This window comes from Molothrus aeneus, chromosome 2 (genome assembly GCF_037042795.1).
Source record: "Molothrus aeneus isolate 106 chromosome 2, BPBGC_Maene_1.0, whole genome shotgun sequence".
NCBI lineage: Eukaryota > Metazoa > Chordata > Aves > Passeriformes > Icteridae > Molothrus > Molothrus aeneus.
In genome coordinates this window covers 109,786,130-109,803,526 of record NC_089647.1, presented here as the reverse complement: position 1 = coordinate 109,803,526, position 17,397 = coordinate 109,786,130, and the positions used below count along the sequence as shown (strand labels likewise).

At 36.6% G+C, this 17,397-nt stretch overlaps 2 protein-coding genes across 8 annotated transcripts in view; one reads left to right on the top strand and one right to left on the bottom strand.

The window, feature by feature from the left end:
* The window catches only part of CASK (calcium/calmodulin dependent serine protein kinase), a 188,578-nt gene that overhangs the window by 99,266 nt on the left and 71,915 nt on the right, over positions 1–17,397 (top strand). For all 7 annotated transcript variants that reach the window (XM_066545497.1, XM_066545498.1, XM_066545494.1 and 4 more), the window contains exons 6-7: positions 6,300–6,402; positions 15,723–15,898. In XM_066545497.1, the coding sequence (XP_066401594.1) occupies positions 6,300–6,402; positions 15,723–15,898 (279 nt within the window). The remainder of the gene's footprint in view (positions 1–6,299; positions 6,403–15,722; positions 15,899–17,397) is intronic.
* On the bottom strand, positions 180–4,661 carry GPR34 (G protein-coupled receptor 34). The gene is made up of 2 exons (XM_066571665.1): positions 4,585–4,661; positions 180–3,110 (listed from the first exon to the last, which is right to left on the bottom strand). Exon 2 carries the CDS (start codon positions 3,086–3,088, stop codon positions 1,943–1,945), a length of 1,146 nt encoding a protein of 381 aa, XP_066427762.1. The 5' UTR covers positions 3,089–3,110; positions 4,585–4,661; the 3' UTR covers positions 180–1,942.

Genomic DNA, 17,397 nt, shown 5'->3' with positions numbered 1-17,397 from the left:
CCCAACCTGCTGTTCAGTATCATCAACCAACTGCTCACAGAATGAGCACAGAAAAGAAAGAATGATGAGATAACATATAAATCTTGTGAAATTATGGTTTATAAACTCCACTAGATGTACCAGAATTGATGTCATTATGTAGAACTATAGTATTGCATAATAAAATTGCACTGGACAAATCCAAAACCAAGAGAAGCTTTAATATAATAGGATGGCAAAATTATAGATAAAAGATCCTGAAATGCAATTTCTGTGAGAATCAGTTAGAAATTATTGTACAAACACCTATGTTGTATGCTGAAATGTTTAAGAAAAAGTCAGTTACCATCATATCTTTATGAAATTACACATTTGTGGGAATCTTTCTTTTGAAGATAAGGAAACCCTCTAATTTTTTATTAAAAAAAAAAAGAAAATGGAACAAAACAAAATAGCGACTGGCTAGTCATTGTAATTTGTTTGACGTGTTTATATCCAGTTCCATCAAATCTGAATTATGTAAATTTACATCAAAATTAAACCAAGTTTATATCTAGCTGAAGTGAAGCCTTATGTTTACTTTGTTCAGTCAGAGTACTATGAGTATCTTCTGTAAAATCAGAATATTGTATGGAATTAGTAAAAACCCACACATTTTGGCACAGATTTGGCATTAACAGTCACATGATCCATTAAAGAAGTTACTGGTATTCATATTAAAACCAACTTCTTAACACCTACTTATTTGAGCAGTATTGTTTGTGTGTGTAAAGACAATAAATCCTTATTTTACAGAGTTTGATGTCTGGCCTCTATATCTTTCACCTTTCTGGTCTGTTGTGCCAGACATTTAATTTGTTCATGGTTGTGCTGCTTTAGTCATCTTGGTGCCAGACATTCCCCACCTTCAGCTCTCTGGTTTTTGAGAAATGTTACAGTTTGAAATTTGTTTGTGCCTAAATACATAAAGCTGTTTAGTATCTGAGAATGTAGCTGTAGCTATGAAACATTGTCATTACATTGCTGTTCACATGGCATCAGCAATTATCAAGATTAAAATAATCACATGGAAAGAAAAGTCTCCTGCCAGAGAGGAAGCATGCAGCTGGAATGTGTGGCTTTGGAAATCTAGGAGTAGACCAGTGCCTGAGCCTGGCTGATCTTGTTGCTCCATTCTGTGAGTTGATGTTCCTTGCTGAACTACTTTGTGCAGTCATCAAATTTGTCACATTGAAGGAAATCTTAGGAAATATCCACATCATCTCTCCTTCATTTATTTAGAATTTTCTGAAGGCGTCATTTGCTTTTCCTCAGGTGTTTGACCTTGACACTCATTAAAATGTTGGAAATACAAAGGTCTTTGTAGGATTGAATTTTTAAATTTTGCTGCTTAATAAAACTAAGAGTGTCTTCTGTACTTAAAACTGAATTGATAGATGTTGTATTCTTCACCTCATTTTTAAGATGCATGTTGCTAAATTCTCAAATATTTTCTTTAAAAATGCATTTATAAATGTAGAAAAAATACTGATCTCTTGGAAACCTATTAAAACAGAGAAAACTATAAAATACATAAAACATGTAATGGTATCTAGATCTTTCAAATAGGACAGAATTTACTTTTTGCAAAATTCATCTATTATTTACATATACAAGCTACTAATATTAATGTATATATACAAGTTTACTTTTACAGGTTCAAACCCCTTTGTGGAAATGTCCCTAAAGAGTTAGTGTTCTAGTTTAGTCCAACACAAAATGTCTGAGAACTTCCTAGTTTGTTTTCTTGGATAAACAAGAGCGAAAAAATTCTTCTGAAAAGTAACTTCTCATTTTCACAAACCAGAAGTATGACTTCTCATTTTTCTTAACAGGAGGAAAGAGGCAGAATTAGTAGCTGTAGAGTAGAGGATTTTGTGATCTGAAATTGGTCACCTGGAGAGACAGAGATCCATTTAAACATTCAAATCACAGACTTCTTCCTTGAGTAGCTGGAGTGAGGAGTGGTGGTAGATAATCGCTCTTGAGCGTATTGGCCAAGTTTTATGTCTGAAGTGCTCTCCAGGTTTAGGCTTTTCTCTCCATGAAGTTTTCTGCAAATCAGTTGGAATACAGTCTTACGGACACTTCTGGACATTAGGAAATACATAACTGGGTCTAGGCAGCTGTTAAATGATGAGAATATGAGCATCACCTCATTGCACGTGTGAATGATCTTCATCCAATAACAGGAAGGGGATTGTAACTGTGATGTGATGTAGACAACCCGGAACATGTGATAAGGCACAAAACAGATGGTGAAAATTATGAGAACAATGAAGGAATTTCTTGCTGTCTTGGTGTATTTTCCTGCATTGGGAAAATTTGCCCTTCTCCTCGAAATTTTCAGAAGGTTCTTGGCAATTTTAACATATGAAAGTATCAAAAGGAAAAAAACTATCCAAAAAATCAGTACAGTGATATAATTTAAAATTGCTTCTGTCTTCTCTGCATTCTGTTTGCTTCGGTAATGAAAGCACTTGGTAGAGTTGCTGTCCTCAGTCTTAAAGAAAGATGGTGCAACTACCACTATAAATCCTGCCAGTGCAATGGCCCACACCGTGCAGCAGATCTGCACGCTCCGCGTAGTGCTGAGCATCTTTGGACGCTTCACAGACCTCGTTATTTTTATATAACGATCCAGACTAATTAGTCCCAGCAGTACTATGCTAATGTACATGTTCATGTAAAACAGAGTTCCCACAACCTTGCAAAAAACCCGCCCAAACATCCAGCGGTTGGTGGCATGATAGAGGATCCGGAAGGGAAGGCAGAAGATGAGCAGGAGATCTGCAACAGCTACGTTTAGCAAGTAAACTTGGATAGAATTCCTCTTCTGATGAATGCCCAGGAAAGCAAACAGGGCTACAATATTTCCAACCAATCCAACAACAAAAATAATGGAGTAAAAAGCTATCAAAGCAAGTGACAGTGAGTTGTTGTCATCCAAGGAACAGCTGGAATCATTGTGACTTTCTGAGGCATTTATGGTCAGGTTGGTTTGGTTACTCCAGAATTCTTCCTTGTGTGGACCAATGGTTGGTAAATCAGCTGAAGTAGCAGCCATCATTTGCAAAGGGGTTTTAGCTGTTCTGCAAAAAGACAAAGAGAGATTTTAAGAATTAAATCTCCATTCAAGTGTCTATTTGCTTTATAGCCTACAGTCTAATGTGATATGGACATAAAAGGCAGTAGCTAAAAGGAATTAATGCACCAAGTATTGGTGTAGCTGAATAGAAGGAGTTTCAGCCAGATATCATAAAATAATATAAGTCTAGGTAATCTGCAGACAAGAAAGAACAGATAGTGTAGAGTACTCACAGACAAATATTTCTGTAATTACAGCGTTATTACTGTTTTGTGTTGTTTTAAGAGTCAACTATTACATTTTCCTGCAAAGAATTTTCTTTATCTCTAAGAATAAATAAGTTTTTTAAGTTCACTTCTTAGGACCACGATTTCTAGCACAGAAAAAAATTTAACTGAGGTGCAGGGACAGGTAAGCATAGCTAAGTATTCTCAGTGTTGACACAAAGTACATAGAGGTGTATTAAAGGAAGTCTAAACTCATCTGTGTTAATTTTAAATAATTCACATCTCTCACATGCGACTCGCTGGTTCTCAATTAAAAAAGCATTCATCAATTAATAATATTTATTTGGCTATGTACTGTGTTATAAGTAACCCTTGACCAACAAAGGAAAACCAGAAGTGTGTGGTTTGGAGAGCAGTCACATAAAGGCGTTTAGAGAGGTTTTATCACTGATAAATAATGACAAAACTTCAGCCTTCAACTTGTTTGTCATAGCAACAAGAAATGCCATACAAATGTTTATTTAGAATATTTTAGTTTTACAGAGGAAATAGTTTTTTTCCTATAATCTCACAAAATTTTCAGAAGTGGTTTTAGCACTCTGCACTTAGTTTTCTGGCAACTGTTACGGAAAAAAAAAAAACAAAAAACCCACTGCTGTATATGTAATTTTAAAATAACTTTAATGCTAGCTCTGTGTCTAGGCCATGCAATTTGCATGCTAGGTCTTAAAAAATGCAAATTTACATTTAATTCTGTGGTGCAGCCACAGCAGTGAAAATGGCAACACTTTGGGCAAAATTCTAAGAAGACCTAATGTACTTACAGAATCTGAATTCTTGAGAGGAGAGTCTAAAATATTTTAAGATCCTGTGTTGTCTGACCCTACAATTGCATTAAACTGGTTGGGTTCATTAGCAGTTTCCAAACCAGCTGTTCTCATACTTGCCTCATGATGTTGTCAGGGCACGTCATTTCAAGAGATTGATTTCAAACTGCAATGTTTTCAAATATCTCTTGAAAGCCATCTACTGCAATGACTTCATGTGTAAGTTGCTTTTCTATGAAAATGTTTGATATGGGGACTTGTATAAGGAAGTTTAGATCAATGAGAGAGAAACTTGGGTTACGCGGCGAATGGATTGGGAACAAAACTGTTCACTCTCCTAAGTTGCGTCACCTCTGAGCAAGCAGGCGTGCTTAAACCTAGATATTAAGAGAATTATAGCTTAAGGATAAAAAAATTCACTTACCATTTATGTATTAAGAAGTTCTGCTGGTTCTCAAAAGTACTGGTGAAGACGGGGAGGAGAAACGTGCAGGTCCTTTTATTAGAAAGCTGCAGCAGCAGCTTCTCTCTGAAAGTGGCGAGCTCCAGCTGACTCGTATAATTGGCAACAGGGGGAAGTTTTAACTGGTGTTGCAACTGCTTTGCTTTGTTTTTTTAAAGGCATTTTTATCTGGCTCTCCCCAGTTTATTTGAGCTCTGCTGAGAGAGGTTCTATAATCAGTTCTTCTCAATTTTGCTCTGAATTGGAGATTGGAAGATTTTTCTCAGAGGTTTTGTTTCTGGTGAGCCACGCCAGTGGTTTTTTGGGTGATGATGATATTGGTACTATCTGTCATCTCTTTAATACTTTGTGGAAGTAGTGTCACTTTTTTCCAGTAGAGGGTAAAGATAAGTCAGCACCACAGTGTAGTGGTACATTTTGTAAATGTTTATATAGTTCTCCCATCTACCTTTCTCCTTGCCTGGGATTAGAATTTCAGAATTCTTTCCCACTCCAAATGACAGTGACAAGAGGATGTGAAAGTGCCCAAAGTGTGCATCTTAACCATTTCACTAAGGCAGAAGTGAAATACAATATGCAGCAATAATACCACCTGCTGATACTCTTCCAAGTGGTGCATAGGAATTGAAAATTACATTTATAAATTGGAAATTTAAGAGTGGATTCTAGAAGACCTAATATGACAAGGCCTTAATTAAATGAAATCTCAAGAACATTGTTTTGAAGTCTTTGTTCTCATATAATTTAAACTTTTACCAAAAGATGTGGGTGGTTAGAGATGAAAACTTCACAGGTAGTCAGAAGGAACTTTTGGTAGGTCCTGTGCACTTTTTTGAGTTCTTAGTTTTGCAATTTAAGCAGTAACGTATTCTCAGGAAGTAGTATACAAATTTGAGGTTCTTCATTTTAAATAATACAGTATTGAAAAGAGAGGCTTTGAGTAAATGCAAGAAGTTCTAAATTAAGTGCAATTGTTTGGGTATGTGTATTTAATACCAAATTGTGCTCTAATAGATTTTGTCTGTATGTTGCTTCCTCCTGCAGCAGTCAGTACCCATCTGAATGTTGTATAATATTATTTCATTTTTATACATTACCCATCACTTATTTGTGGAATACCAAAGGTATAGATGGCTATGGCTGGACTCCAGTTTAGACACCTAAGGAATATCCCTCACTGGAATATTCCAGGAGTGTTCCTTTTCTTTCCTGCACTTGAGAAGTGCAGAGTCAATTCTGTGATTAAGGCTCAAAACAGAGTTTTATGTTCTCTGTGGGAAGGATAAGACCCCACAAAACACATCATAAGCAAGATAGTTCAGCTGGAGAATTGAAACAGTGTAAGGGTTAATAGGATGGAAGAAAAAAATGAAAAATAATACCAGGTAAGAAATTATAGACAAGAGTTTTTTATTTCCATTTTATCATGATTTCACTTTGTGTTCCTTGGTAGTTCTGATAAGTTCTGAAAGGATTTTGCTATGCCTGGGGCAATAGAAGGGAAGCCAATGTAGAAAGAGGAGTCCATGCCAGAAAAGAAGATAACTGAAATTAAGAAATTATTTTTAAAAACCAAAATCTAACCTCTGCTCACAGATTTTATGAAAATAAGTGCTAAAATACAGATTGTTTTTCTCAAACAGTGTAATAATTTGTCTGAATTTTTGTCTTTTCAGCCACACTGTGTACTGCTTGCCTCAAAAGAGAATTCAGCCCCAGTAAAGCTTGGTGGCTTTGGGGTAGCAATTCAGTTAGGAGAGTCTGGGCTAGTTGCTGGAGGTAAGAAATTTTCCTTCTAAGTTATTTAGTATTGTGCATGTTGTACTGCAGAGTTCTGTTCTTCTGACACAGCCTGGCCTGCAAAACAAGAGCTCAAAAATAATATTTCACTACAGACTAAGTTAACACGGTAAATGCACACAGCCAAGCTAAATTGGTAGTGGAATGTAATCTGCATTCAAACATTAAATCCCTGTAAATATCACTTAACAAGAGTTCATGCTGGTTTGATCAAAATAAAACTGAAAAAACCCAAAGAATTTTCCACTTTAATACAAGCTTTGGCTTAATTCTGCCATGCTTGGTAAAGCAAAGAAAATAAAAATGCAGTCATTGAAGCACTTGAGTAAGGACTTACTGCAGCATCATCAGTGCTGCCATGTTGGATAGGCAATTCCTGTCAGAATGCTGTGCTGGTTAATAGCAAAATCTTACTGGTTTTCACATGTGATTCTTTTCTGTGTTTTAAAATTTCATTGTAATTATTGCATAAGACATCAATATCTTGATACGTATGTATATTTTTTGACTGTGTTTTGTTTTCTGTGGATTTTATTTCCTCTAGCTGCCTTCCATATTGTTCCAGACAATAGGGTTATGCTTTAATCAGCCTGCACAGATGAAGACCCAATCAATTTTCTGATGCTTTCATTGCCAGAGTAGGAGACCACAACAAAACATTTTGTTACTTTTAATATTTTTTTCTTCTGAATTAATAACTTTCTTCAGTACCATGCATCTTCAAAATCTCTGATTTCCTAATTTAATCACTTAACGTTCTGTGTCAATTTGAGTTTTGTACATTTTTTTAAATAAAAAGCAATTCAAATATAAACATATCAACAGCTTCCATTCCCTTCCAGATATTGCTGATACCCTGGAAATATCCAAGTATCTTATGATTAACTAGAAACATCTTTTCCAAGAAAGTACCCATTCAGTTAAGCTGTAAAAAAAAGTCATTGTTTTCTTGTGTTACTCAAATTACCTGTACCTCAGTCACTGCTTTTTTTAGTGGCAGTTTCTACACTTTGGTTTATAATTATCTCATTTTTCTTTATGTTCTGCTGAGCAACTTTACCCACTCCTTCTGTTTCAGCCACTCTTCTGGAGGTAGTCAGATGCAATGTACTTTCAGATTACCGATTGTCTAGCAAGAAACATTCAAGTTCAACTTTGAAAAAAAAAAATTACTGCATTTTTCCTGAAGTTTGCCATGGACTTCCTTTTGTGTTACTGTGCCCAGTGCTGTGATCCCACTCCCTGTTCTGTGCTCAACCTCCTGCAGTGATCAGTGCTGGGGGTTCTGCTTGCAGCTCTCACAGAAGATCCCAAACCTCAACACTGTGATATTTATCAGTATCTTTTGCTTCTTCCACCTCAACTTCTGCCATATTGGTCTGCCTTCACACAATTATTGTCTTCCCTTTTTCTCAACTGGCATCTCCAATTTGCAGCCTTTTCATTGGCACTTGTTGCTTTCAGCTTCAAATTCCACTCATTTTCAGGGATACCCAGGGTAATTCCACTCCATTTATTTACTGTGGAAAGTCTCCTTAACAGACTCCTCCCTTTCTCCTCATCTTCCATTCCAGTCTTCTAAGCACAAACTACCTCTGTTGTCTGACAATTCTTTTCCCTGCCAGAACCCTACCTGAAGACAAATTACTAGACAGTTCCCTACACAGAGCTGGCAAGGTCTTATTTATTCAGTTTTATAATATAACACGTGTTATATGAAAGCTGTCAATACTGGCTGTTTGAACTGGACTATAAATTCCTTATAAATCAGTGTTTATCTACACATTTGTTTAAGGGTGTTATTCATATGGAAAAGTTTTGTCATAATAGTAACAATAATTTACAGGCACTTCCTATTTCTCAATTGTCTCATAAAAAAAGTAGAAATTCTCCAAATAGAGAAGTCTGAGCAGCATCATAACCAACCTGTTCACTTTCACATTGCTTTTCTAATTTTTAGTGGAAAACATTGATTCCTCTTGATATAGTTAATTATTTCCCTTTTAGCATAGCATTATTATCCTTTTAGCATGGCAATGCCTGTATTTGGTGGTTAGTACATAAAAAAAGAAATTCTCTATTAAATAAAATCTAGCAGGGCATTAAGATAATTTTGCTGACCTGAAATCCCCTGTGCTTTCTTTATGCTGTTTTTCCTACTTCTCTACACCTTGACACACCTGTGCCTGGCAATCCCAGATTCTGTGTAGCCCCAGCAGAACAAACTAAAGGGAATTTTCTCCCTCAGTGTGTTTGAAGCCAGTCTTCAAGCTTACAGCTTTTGCTTTGTTTGGGACTGTAACATTTTTTGACTTGACAAAGGCATCTTTATCAGAGTGTGCATAAATTGATGGGGAAGGATTTTTGTAGTGAAGTTAAATTAAACCCCAGGTATTAAAATCTTTCTTTATAAGTCCAAAGACAAGCTTGTGAAGTTTAGAAGGATTGTAACTATAGGATTCTTTCTTTCAAGCAGGTAGATGGCTGTTTTACAGAAGTGTAAGAGAGCTCATGAGAACAAGCTGTGACATCATACTAGATGTCATTGATGAAAATGTGTATGGAGGAGATTTTAGGAGTGACTGTATTTTATCAGCTAACAGCTCAGTTGACATTATTTTTAAGAAAGTTCAATTATTAGTTATTATTTACTTTATGTAAGTTAAGTACATGAAAAAAAAAGGACTTAGCCATAACTCATTTCTTCATAAGGCCAGAGGGGAAAATGTAAGGAAATATTCTTTGTTCCACTCCATTTGCCCCTAAGCTGCAATAAATGGCTAAAATTCATGTGTTGTCATCTGAGCTAGAGGAAATAGGTTTCATGAGCTACCAATCTCTGAAGGTCTCTTCTTGCTTCAGTTCTTATGATCAGTAGTGGAAAATTGTGACTTGAAGACTTGAAGTACTTTATAAAGGAACTCTGGCAGTACACACAGGAGTTAGAGAACATCATAATTTATAAGTGAATTCCTTTAAGGAGCAGCACAGTTCCATAAGACAGTAAACAGTCTGTGTTGCATTGTTATGATGCAGCTGGAGTAGTGGAACCTCTGGGAAGTCAGTGATTTAATAGACTAATCTCACATTATGATCTCTGTCTCCTTCCTTGAAGAGTTTTTCTTGCAGAAGCATAGTATGAATTGTCATATTATTTTCTTAAATGTGACATCAGATTTATCTGATATCAAATATCTTAGATGCTAAATCTTGGGATTTTTAACTAGTATATGGTATAAAAGTCTGAAGGAACAAAAACCATCAAGTTCACAACTGATATTTCCTTCACTTAATCTACTTAATTTCTCCTGGTTTCAACTAGTGCCAAGATAACTGTGTAGATCTAAGTAGGATGAGGTTCTTTATCTGGGGATAGTTAACTGCCTTTCACATTTTACCTTCTGCAGCAAAATGTCACAGATACCATAATGCTAATCCAGTCCAGTATTCATTTTCATGTATTGTTAGTTAGATGCCCTAGACTGCCCCAAAATCCTGAAGAATCCTAATGTAAATTATTCTCTTATTGGAAAACATCTTATGTGTTAGTAGCAGTACAGCACATAAATACCAAGTGCTCTTGGTTCCTTGTGAGCTGTATTTTTAGACTTACTACCAAAACAGCAAAGGAAGGCATTGCCAGAGATTTCCCTCTAACTAAGACTATGAAATGGGGGGGAAAGGGGGCAGAATTTTTTAGAGTTCCTTATTTTTTGTTTTGTTCTCATCAATGTAAAAATGATCATCAAATGGTTTCGGTTGAAAAGGGACCTTTAAAGCTCATCCAGTCCAACCCCCTGGTAGGAGCAGAGCGCCTTCCAACAGATGAGGCTGCTCAGAGCAACCTGACCTGGAATATCTCCAGGGGTGGAACATCTGCCATCACTCTGGGCAGCATCTTCAGTGCTTCACCAAACTGAATCTTGGTGGTTTTATAAACCCCAGGTTAGAAAACTCTTTTTTTGTTTGTTTTTAATATTGGACGGTTTTTGTACTGCACAGGCACTTCTTCCTTTTCATCATCAGTGTCTGATTGGTATTTTGAAGCTTTCGTTTGTTTTCCAAAGAGAAGTAAAATTTTGTAAGCTGAGATCCTACACTACTATTCTTCTTTCTCTTACAGGGTAGTGTTTTCACTTCTTTTTTTTCCTGAAAAATAAAAGAATGTGAGTCCCTTCACAGTTTTGTCTTTAAGAGACTTTGTTTTATTCAAAAGATACAGCTGTGGTTTACTTTCTCACAGAAATGCCACTTCACATCTGGGCTGATTTAAGAGTGCTTACAGGAGGTTAATGTGTTGAGAAATCATTTAGGTTTGCTTCCTTCATCATAGTTTTATGACAGAAAAGGCCATTGAATTAATTATAATTAGTCTTGTTAACATGTGAGCTTTGCTTTGTTTGTTTTCTGGACACTCATATCCAGTGGTCCAGCTGTCTGCTGATGCATCTTTTAAACACATTTTCTTCAGACAATCTTCTGTGCTGAAGCTAAATTACCCCTTTTTCTGCCTCCTTTTTTTCCTTTTTTTTTTTTAATCTACTCATCTCCTCTGTAGACTTGCTTTAAACATCTCTATTGTCTGGAGTAATGTGGAAAGGAATTAATAGTAGTAAAGTACTGCTCTCTCTGATCTGTTGTGTGTGATTCTTTGATTCCTTCCACATTATTCTGGACATCCCACTCTTTTAGAAGGACCTTAATTTGTGAGCATATTTCTTATTACACTATTGTGAGAGGTCAGATGGTGATGTTTATTAGTACCTCACATTTTTTTTCCTAAAAATTATTTGTTCCAGTTGTTTCCTTATACATCGTTCAGATACTACTGCTGTTGAAAGACTCTCCTTCTGATATCTTGGTCATCAATCCCCTGCCTTAGGGATGACAAAATCTGATTGGGTCTCTGTATATACTCTTCTTCTTGTGGAAAGCATAGCCCTATTGTCTGGAATAATATGGAAAGAGTCATAGAAACTAAATTACCTACCAAAGGTAAGTCAAAATTTATCTTTAGTGCTTATAAATGATATCAGATTGACAGCACCTGAAGACTGAAGCTTTCTGTTTACCCGCAGGAAAAATCAGCAAAATTAGCAGCTTTATAAATTTACAGGCAGCCAACATGCCTTAAAAACTGGCTGGTAAGAAAGTTTACTTCTAGAAATAAGGTATCCTTACCAGTGTAACCTGGATGTCTCTGTCCAGACACTGAGTGCTTCCTAACTCAGCAAACACTTTGGTGTAGGCTTTTGCAGTGAAATGGATGGAGGCAGGTATCACATGCCACTGTTGAGTCTTGGTACAGTGATGATTTTCAGTTATTGCCACTCTAGAACAAAGAATCTAAATGGACACAGACAGAAAATTGATTCCAGTCTTCCATATGATTTCTTCTCATATATGGATACAACTAAAAGTCCTCTGTGTGTGCATGCATGCAATCTATATTCAGTTAAAATGTTGTTTTTTCATGCACAGTCATTTGAATATATCCATCAGTGTGCTTATATTCTGAAGAATAAAAAGCCTGTGGAAGGCAGAAGTCACCTGTTTCAGAGAAAAGTGCCTTTGCTTACTGCTCTTCTTCAAACTGCCTCCAAAAGTGCAGATTTTCTCCCAAAGAAAATTTGAAAATCTCTAAAATATTTTAAAAGTGAGCTGTTGAGAAGAATTTTAAAATTTTACACTGGACATGTTTAGAAGGCAGATTTTCTGCTAAATAATTTTCAGCAGAAGTGATATTTGAGCTAAAGGGCAGTGAATATCCATGGTTTTAGACAACTTTGCTGTCTATTGACTGTATTTATGCTGTTACTGATATTCCTTACAATTCTTGTAGTTGCAACATAGGAAAATTCCCCATCTGTGTAAGTTCATGTGTGCACTTTGTTCATTTTCCTGAGCTAAGTTCAGTTCAAAGGTGCAGCTCAATAGTCCTTGCTCAGGTCAGTTTTTAGAATGACTTCAAAATCATTGTTTGCTCCTTTGATGAACCCAGTGGATTGGTCACAAGGACAACAGCTGGCCCAGAAACTTCTGTAGCCTTTTTAAGATTCCAGTACATATATTCCTATATATATATATATATGCATTTTTTAATCCTGTTTGACTGTTGGACAGTTCAGTCTCAACCAGTTAAGTTTCTGCTTCTTCTGGATTTGCTTTTTCATGGACATAAAATTGTGATTTCCACCACCATAAGTACCCACCTCATCCAAAGTATTGGGATCTTGTAATCAGCATTAGCAAAACCAAATCTGTCTCTAACTGTTTCAACTAATTATAATCTAGCAGTGGTAAATGATAGGATTTCATTAACCTAGCCTAGTTTTCTTTTTCATTTCTTTTGTATTTATGGAGTTCTAATTTTAAGTTTAAAAGTGAGTATTAAGGTTTAGTAGCACTGATTTTTTTCAGTTCGCTTTTAAGTAACATCCATTTTTCAGCTGGTTTATGGCAGCAGCCTGGTGGGGACTTAAACAGCTGTGTGGTGTTTACTTTCACTAAACCACTCTATCCCTTCTGCTCCATGACAAGCAGTTCATCAAAGTGGATTTTTATTGTGTCCTGGGTTTGGACCAGGCCAACAAAGAGTGAGTTCTTCTACTTGTGATGGAAGAAACACCTTCTAACTTCAGGGTACCAGAAAGAAGTTGTGTGATGATCAGAGAGGGACTGGTTTTTGACCATCACTTGTCTGTTTGTAAGAGCACTTGAGCACCAAGTGAAGGTGCAGCCTGACATTCTGATGTGAGGTCACCAGATGAAGCAAAATAGGAGCTTTGAATTATCAAATAGATTTGGATAGTGGGAAGCAAAGACAGAAATTAAACCACCTCCTCACATTCCCAGGTTCAGCTTCACCCCCTCACTCCTGACTCACCCCCCAGCCCCAGGTGGTTCAGGGAGGATGGGAAATGACAGTTCCCAACCTCCTCACTTGCTGGGCAGGTTTTTTTCCCCTCTCTTACACAAACTTTCCCTGCTTTTTCACACCACTGTCCTGAGTGCTGGGCTGAGCTGTGCCTGCAGTGATCCCATTGGAACTGTCTGTGTCTGGCATGGGCAGCTCCCCTGCAGCCCCAGTACCAGCACCTTGACACCTAAATTCCTACACTCCATCATGCTATTGGATTGCTTTTATAGCATGTGTTGCTGCTAAATATGCTGTTTACACCGGGAGAAAATGTAATTGTTTGCAAGGACACAAGATATTCTTGAGGTTACCCTTCACTGAAATGCCCAGCAGAATTAAGTGCATTGACAAAAAACTCCAAAGCCAAAACCCAAACCTTTAAGTGTTGTTCTCACAGCACACAGTCATTTTTGCACCATGTTCACCTCTGCAATGTCTTATTGAAACCACAGAAAGTTCCTGAGCTGAGAGGGGTGTTGTTGAAAATGCACATTAAATCAACTTAGATATCATTTGATATCTAAGGTTCATGAATTCATTATCTACTTTCTCCAGACAACTGTACCTTAATGCCTCTTTTAAATAGCTTGTTATCCCATGTGATATTTTGTCTTCTGCTGATTTCCCCTGTTTGTCTTCAGAGTAATTCCTCTTCTCCACACTTGTCAGATTTTATAACAGCAATTATAAAGCATGGTGGGAAGGCAGAATTTTCAGAGAATATACAATCTTCCATTTGTATTTATGAAAAAGATTTAAGTGCGCTTTAGTACCACAAAAGATTTTTTTTCAACAAGAAAAAAGGTTACACCTGCCCCAAAATTGCACGTGGGTTCCTTTGCACCCAAGTCTCAAAAAGTTTCCACTGAGACAAACGAGACTTGGATAAGGCTCTGTGGAACTGCCCCTTTGCTGTCAGATCAGCCTGGACTGCAGGGACTTGTTAAGATGCCAGCCTAGCCTAGTGATGAGGTCACATCCCTTTGTCACAGACAGATCCCTAACATTTGTTTGGCAGAGGAATTCCCTGCTAAACTGGGATTGAAAAGGTTTAACAGAAAGCCACATGAAGAATATGGCAATTGTGGTGTTTTTTTCTTAAGAGTATGGTTGAAAAGCTGCTGTCTTTCTGACAATATTTTAATCATTTAGATGCAAAAAGGACTAATTAAAAGAACATGGTCAGATAAAGTTCCTGGATTAGGTGAGATGACCAAAGAATGGTCTTTACTGAGGAAGCCACGTCCAAATAGTCCCCCAGGTGTTCTGAGTGCTGTGATTTGGCTGACTCCCATGCAGAGGGTGAGCAGGACAGGTTGATCAACAAGAGTCTCTTTACAAAGACAAAATTGAGTTAAATACATGCCCTGAAAACATCCTGGATCCTCTGGGCTGCATTTTAGGCTCTCCCAACCAGCAGGTGCTGCAGGCCTGGAATGGAGCCTCTGGAATCCACTGTAGTAAGCAACAATAATTTATGAAGGAGGTGCCAGTGGTGAAAGTTTGCTGAACTGATGTTCTTTTTCTTCTGTTGGTACTTGGTGGAACCAGAGTAGTCCAAAGACTGCAGTGTTTGAAGTGGCAGTGATAACATCAGCATTCCAAGCTTAATTTTTGCAGTGGAGACAAAACTCTTTACAATGGGAAACATTTATAAGGAGAGTTAAAATGTTAATTGCTTTATTTGGCTTAATGTGTTACATAGAAATTGAATTAAGTTATTCTAATCAGTTTTATCTGCTCAAAAGATCAGTTGGTGCTAAATACATTTTGTTTTCATAGGAAAACATTAATTACACTCAGTGAAAGCACTCTGTGAAATTAGCATTATCTTTTCATCTGCAGTAAGATACTGCCCTCTTCAAATAAATGAATACCACATTTGCTGGCATTTTGCATTTTTGCTGGCAGTTTCAGTAGACCGGCCAAGGTATGGGCAGAGCATCAGACCAAACTCTGCTCTTGCCAATTAGATGCAGCTTTTTCAAGTTATCAGTGTAGACTAGAACTCTACAGCATCTTTGTATTTGCTCTCTAAATAATTCCTGTTTCAAAGATTGTCCAAATTGATGGGTTTACTTTTATATGGCAAGTTTTACTGAAGAGTCCCAGTGCTCTTACAAGTCTTATTTCACATTCTCCCAGCTCGGGTGGACTATTCCTCAGTTTATTAAAGTAAAAATTAAGCAAAAGGGAAAATGCTGATTTATCTCACTACATATGTATATAAATATAAACTTAAGGTAAAAAGAATTGTGTTTAAAGCTTTAAACCATGAACAAAATGTATTAAAACTGTTTTTGTTTAATGCAGTGATATTCTTCATTTCCATGTTTGACACACATCCCTTTGACTCAATTTTCTTTTTATTTCCATTCAGGACGTGTAGGAACACCTCACTTCATGGCTCCAGAAGTGGTAAAAAGAGAACCATATGGGAAGCCTGTAGATGTTTGGGGTTGTGGTGTGATCCTGTTTATCCTGCTAAGTGGTTGTTTGCCTTTTTATGGAACCAAGGAAAGATTATTTGAAGGCATTATTAAAGGCAAATACAAGGTAAATGACAGCATACATGAATCCTTTTCCAATGAGATGAACTCTGTTGGTAACATTTCTGAAAGTTGATGTTTGTATTTAGCCTGATTTAAGTTAAAGTTTATGGAAATCTGTCACAAGGAAGAGAAATTATTTTCCCTCTCCGGTCTGTCTTGTACTTGATGTGTTTTGTATCATTACTAGGAATTAGAATATGGAAATATGTGCTCAGATGAAATAATAAATAATTACAACCAGCCCCTAACTGTACATTGAGCCCAACAGGAAGAAGACAAGAGGTTTAGCTGTGAATTTGAACATACTGTAACCTCAGATTTATAAACAATTTAAAATTTTTGATCAGCTAACAGATCAAAAATTTGATCTGTTACCTGTTTATAACAGAGCTGTCATAAACATTCATCATCATCATATTGCCTTGATTTAAAATAAAATACATGTTATTTTAGAAATACAGGCAGGCATTTTTGTTCTTAGTGCAGTAAAGTTCAGCTGATGATTCAACAGGAGCCACTTGCAGCCAAGGGCAGGTCAGGGTGCACACAGAAGCTCTCACAGCCTCAGCCCACAGACCAGTGTGGAGACAAATTTAAAGCTGCAACTTCACTGTGGGTTTCCCTAAGATCAGCTTTGCTGTGCTTTGGAACCAAGGTCATACATGAGCTGTGCATTAGCAAATTACAAATGGAAGCTCTCAAAGCTGCCTGACAGTCTGATTTATTATATCACCTTAACAGCCTGCTAAAATGTAAGTGACAGCAGTGTTACTGGACTTGGTCAGGAGCACATATTTCATTTTTTCCATTTTATAATCTTAGAAACAGCAGCATTTCTTCATGGCACTAGTTTTGGGGTTGCACAGACTGACAGATATTTCACTTTATGGAAGATTTCTTATGGAATCTCTTAAGCAGCTAAAACCTTCTTGAAGGATACAAGTTAACTTCTCTTTTTTTTAAAAAAAAGCTACAACCAGTACATTGTGTCCTCTTAGTTCCTTTTCTGTTCCTGTTTCCACAATAATTTGTCTATTCAGTGAAAATCCTGTCAAATTTGCAATTACCTTCATTTCATTAGAGCTGAAAAAGAAATTAAATCACAGCTATAAATGTGCATTTCATAGCCAGATAACATTGCTGAGTGCCTCCATTCAAAGTGACCGTTTTTTGTAAAGACTTATTTTAAATAAAATGGACCTCTTACAATGATCAGATTGTGACATTGAGAAGAGTCTGGTTATAATTTTGAATTTGCATTTAGTTCTTTGTAAAGTTAGCTATCTATCATCTAAATAAAACTTAGCTTCTTCATAATTTAAAGAAATACTAGAAATACCTTAAAGATATTATCCTTATTATCACATAAAGAATTTTCTTACTTTAGTATGGTTTTATCAGGTGTCCATCATTTTGACTGGTTGGGCACAAACCTGCATATATCCACAGAATGGAAATTTATTCTAAATCATCCTTCATTTTGAACCCCCTAAAGTTCTGCTC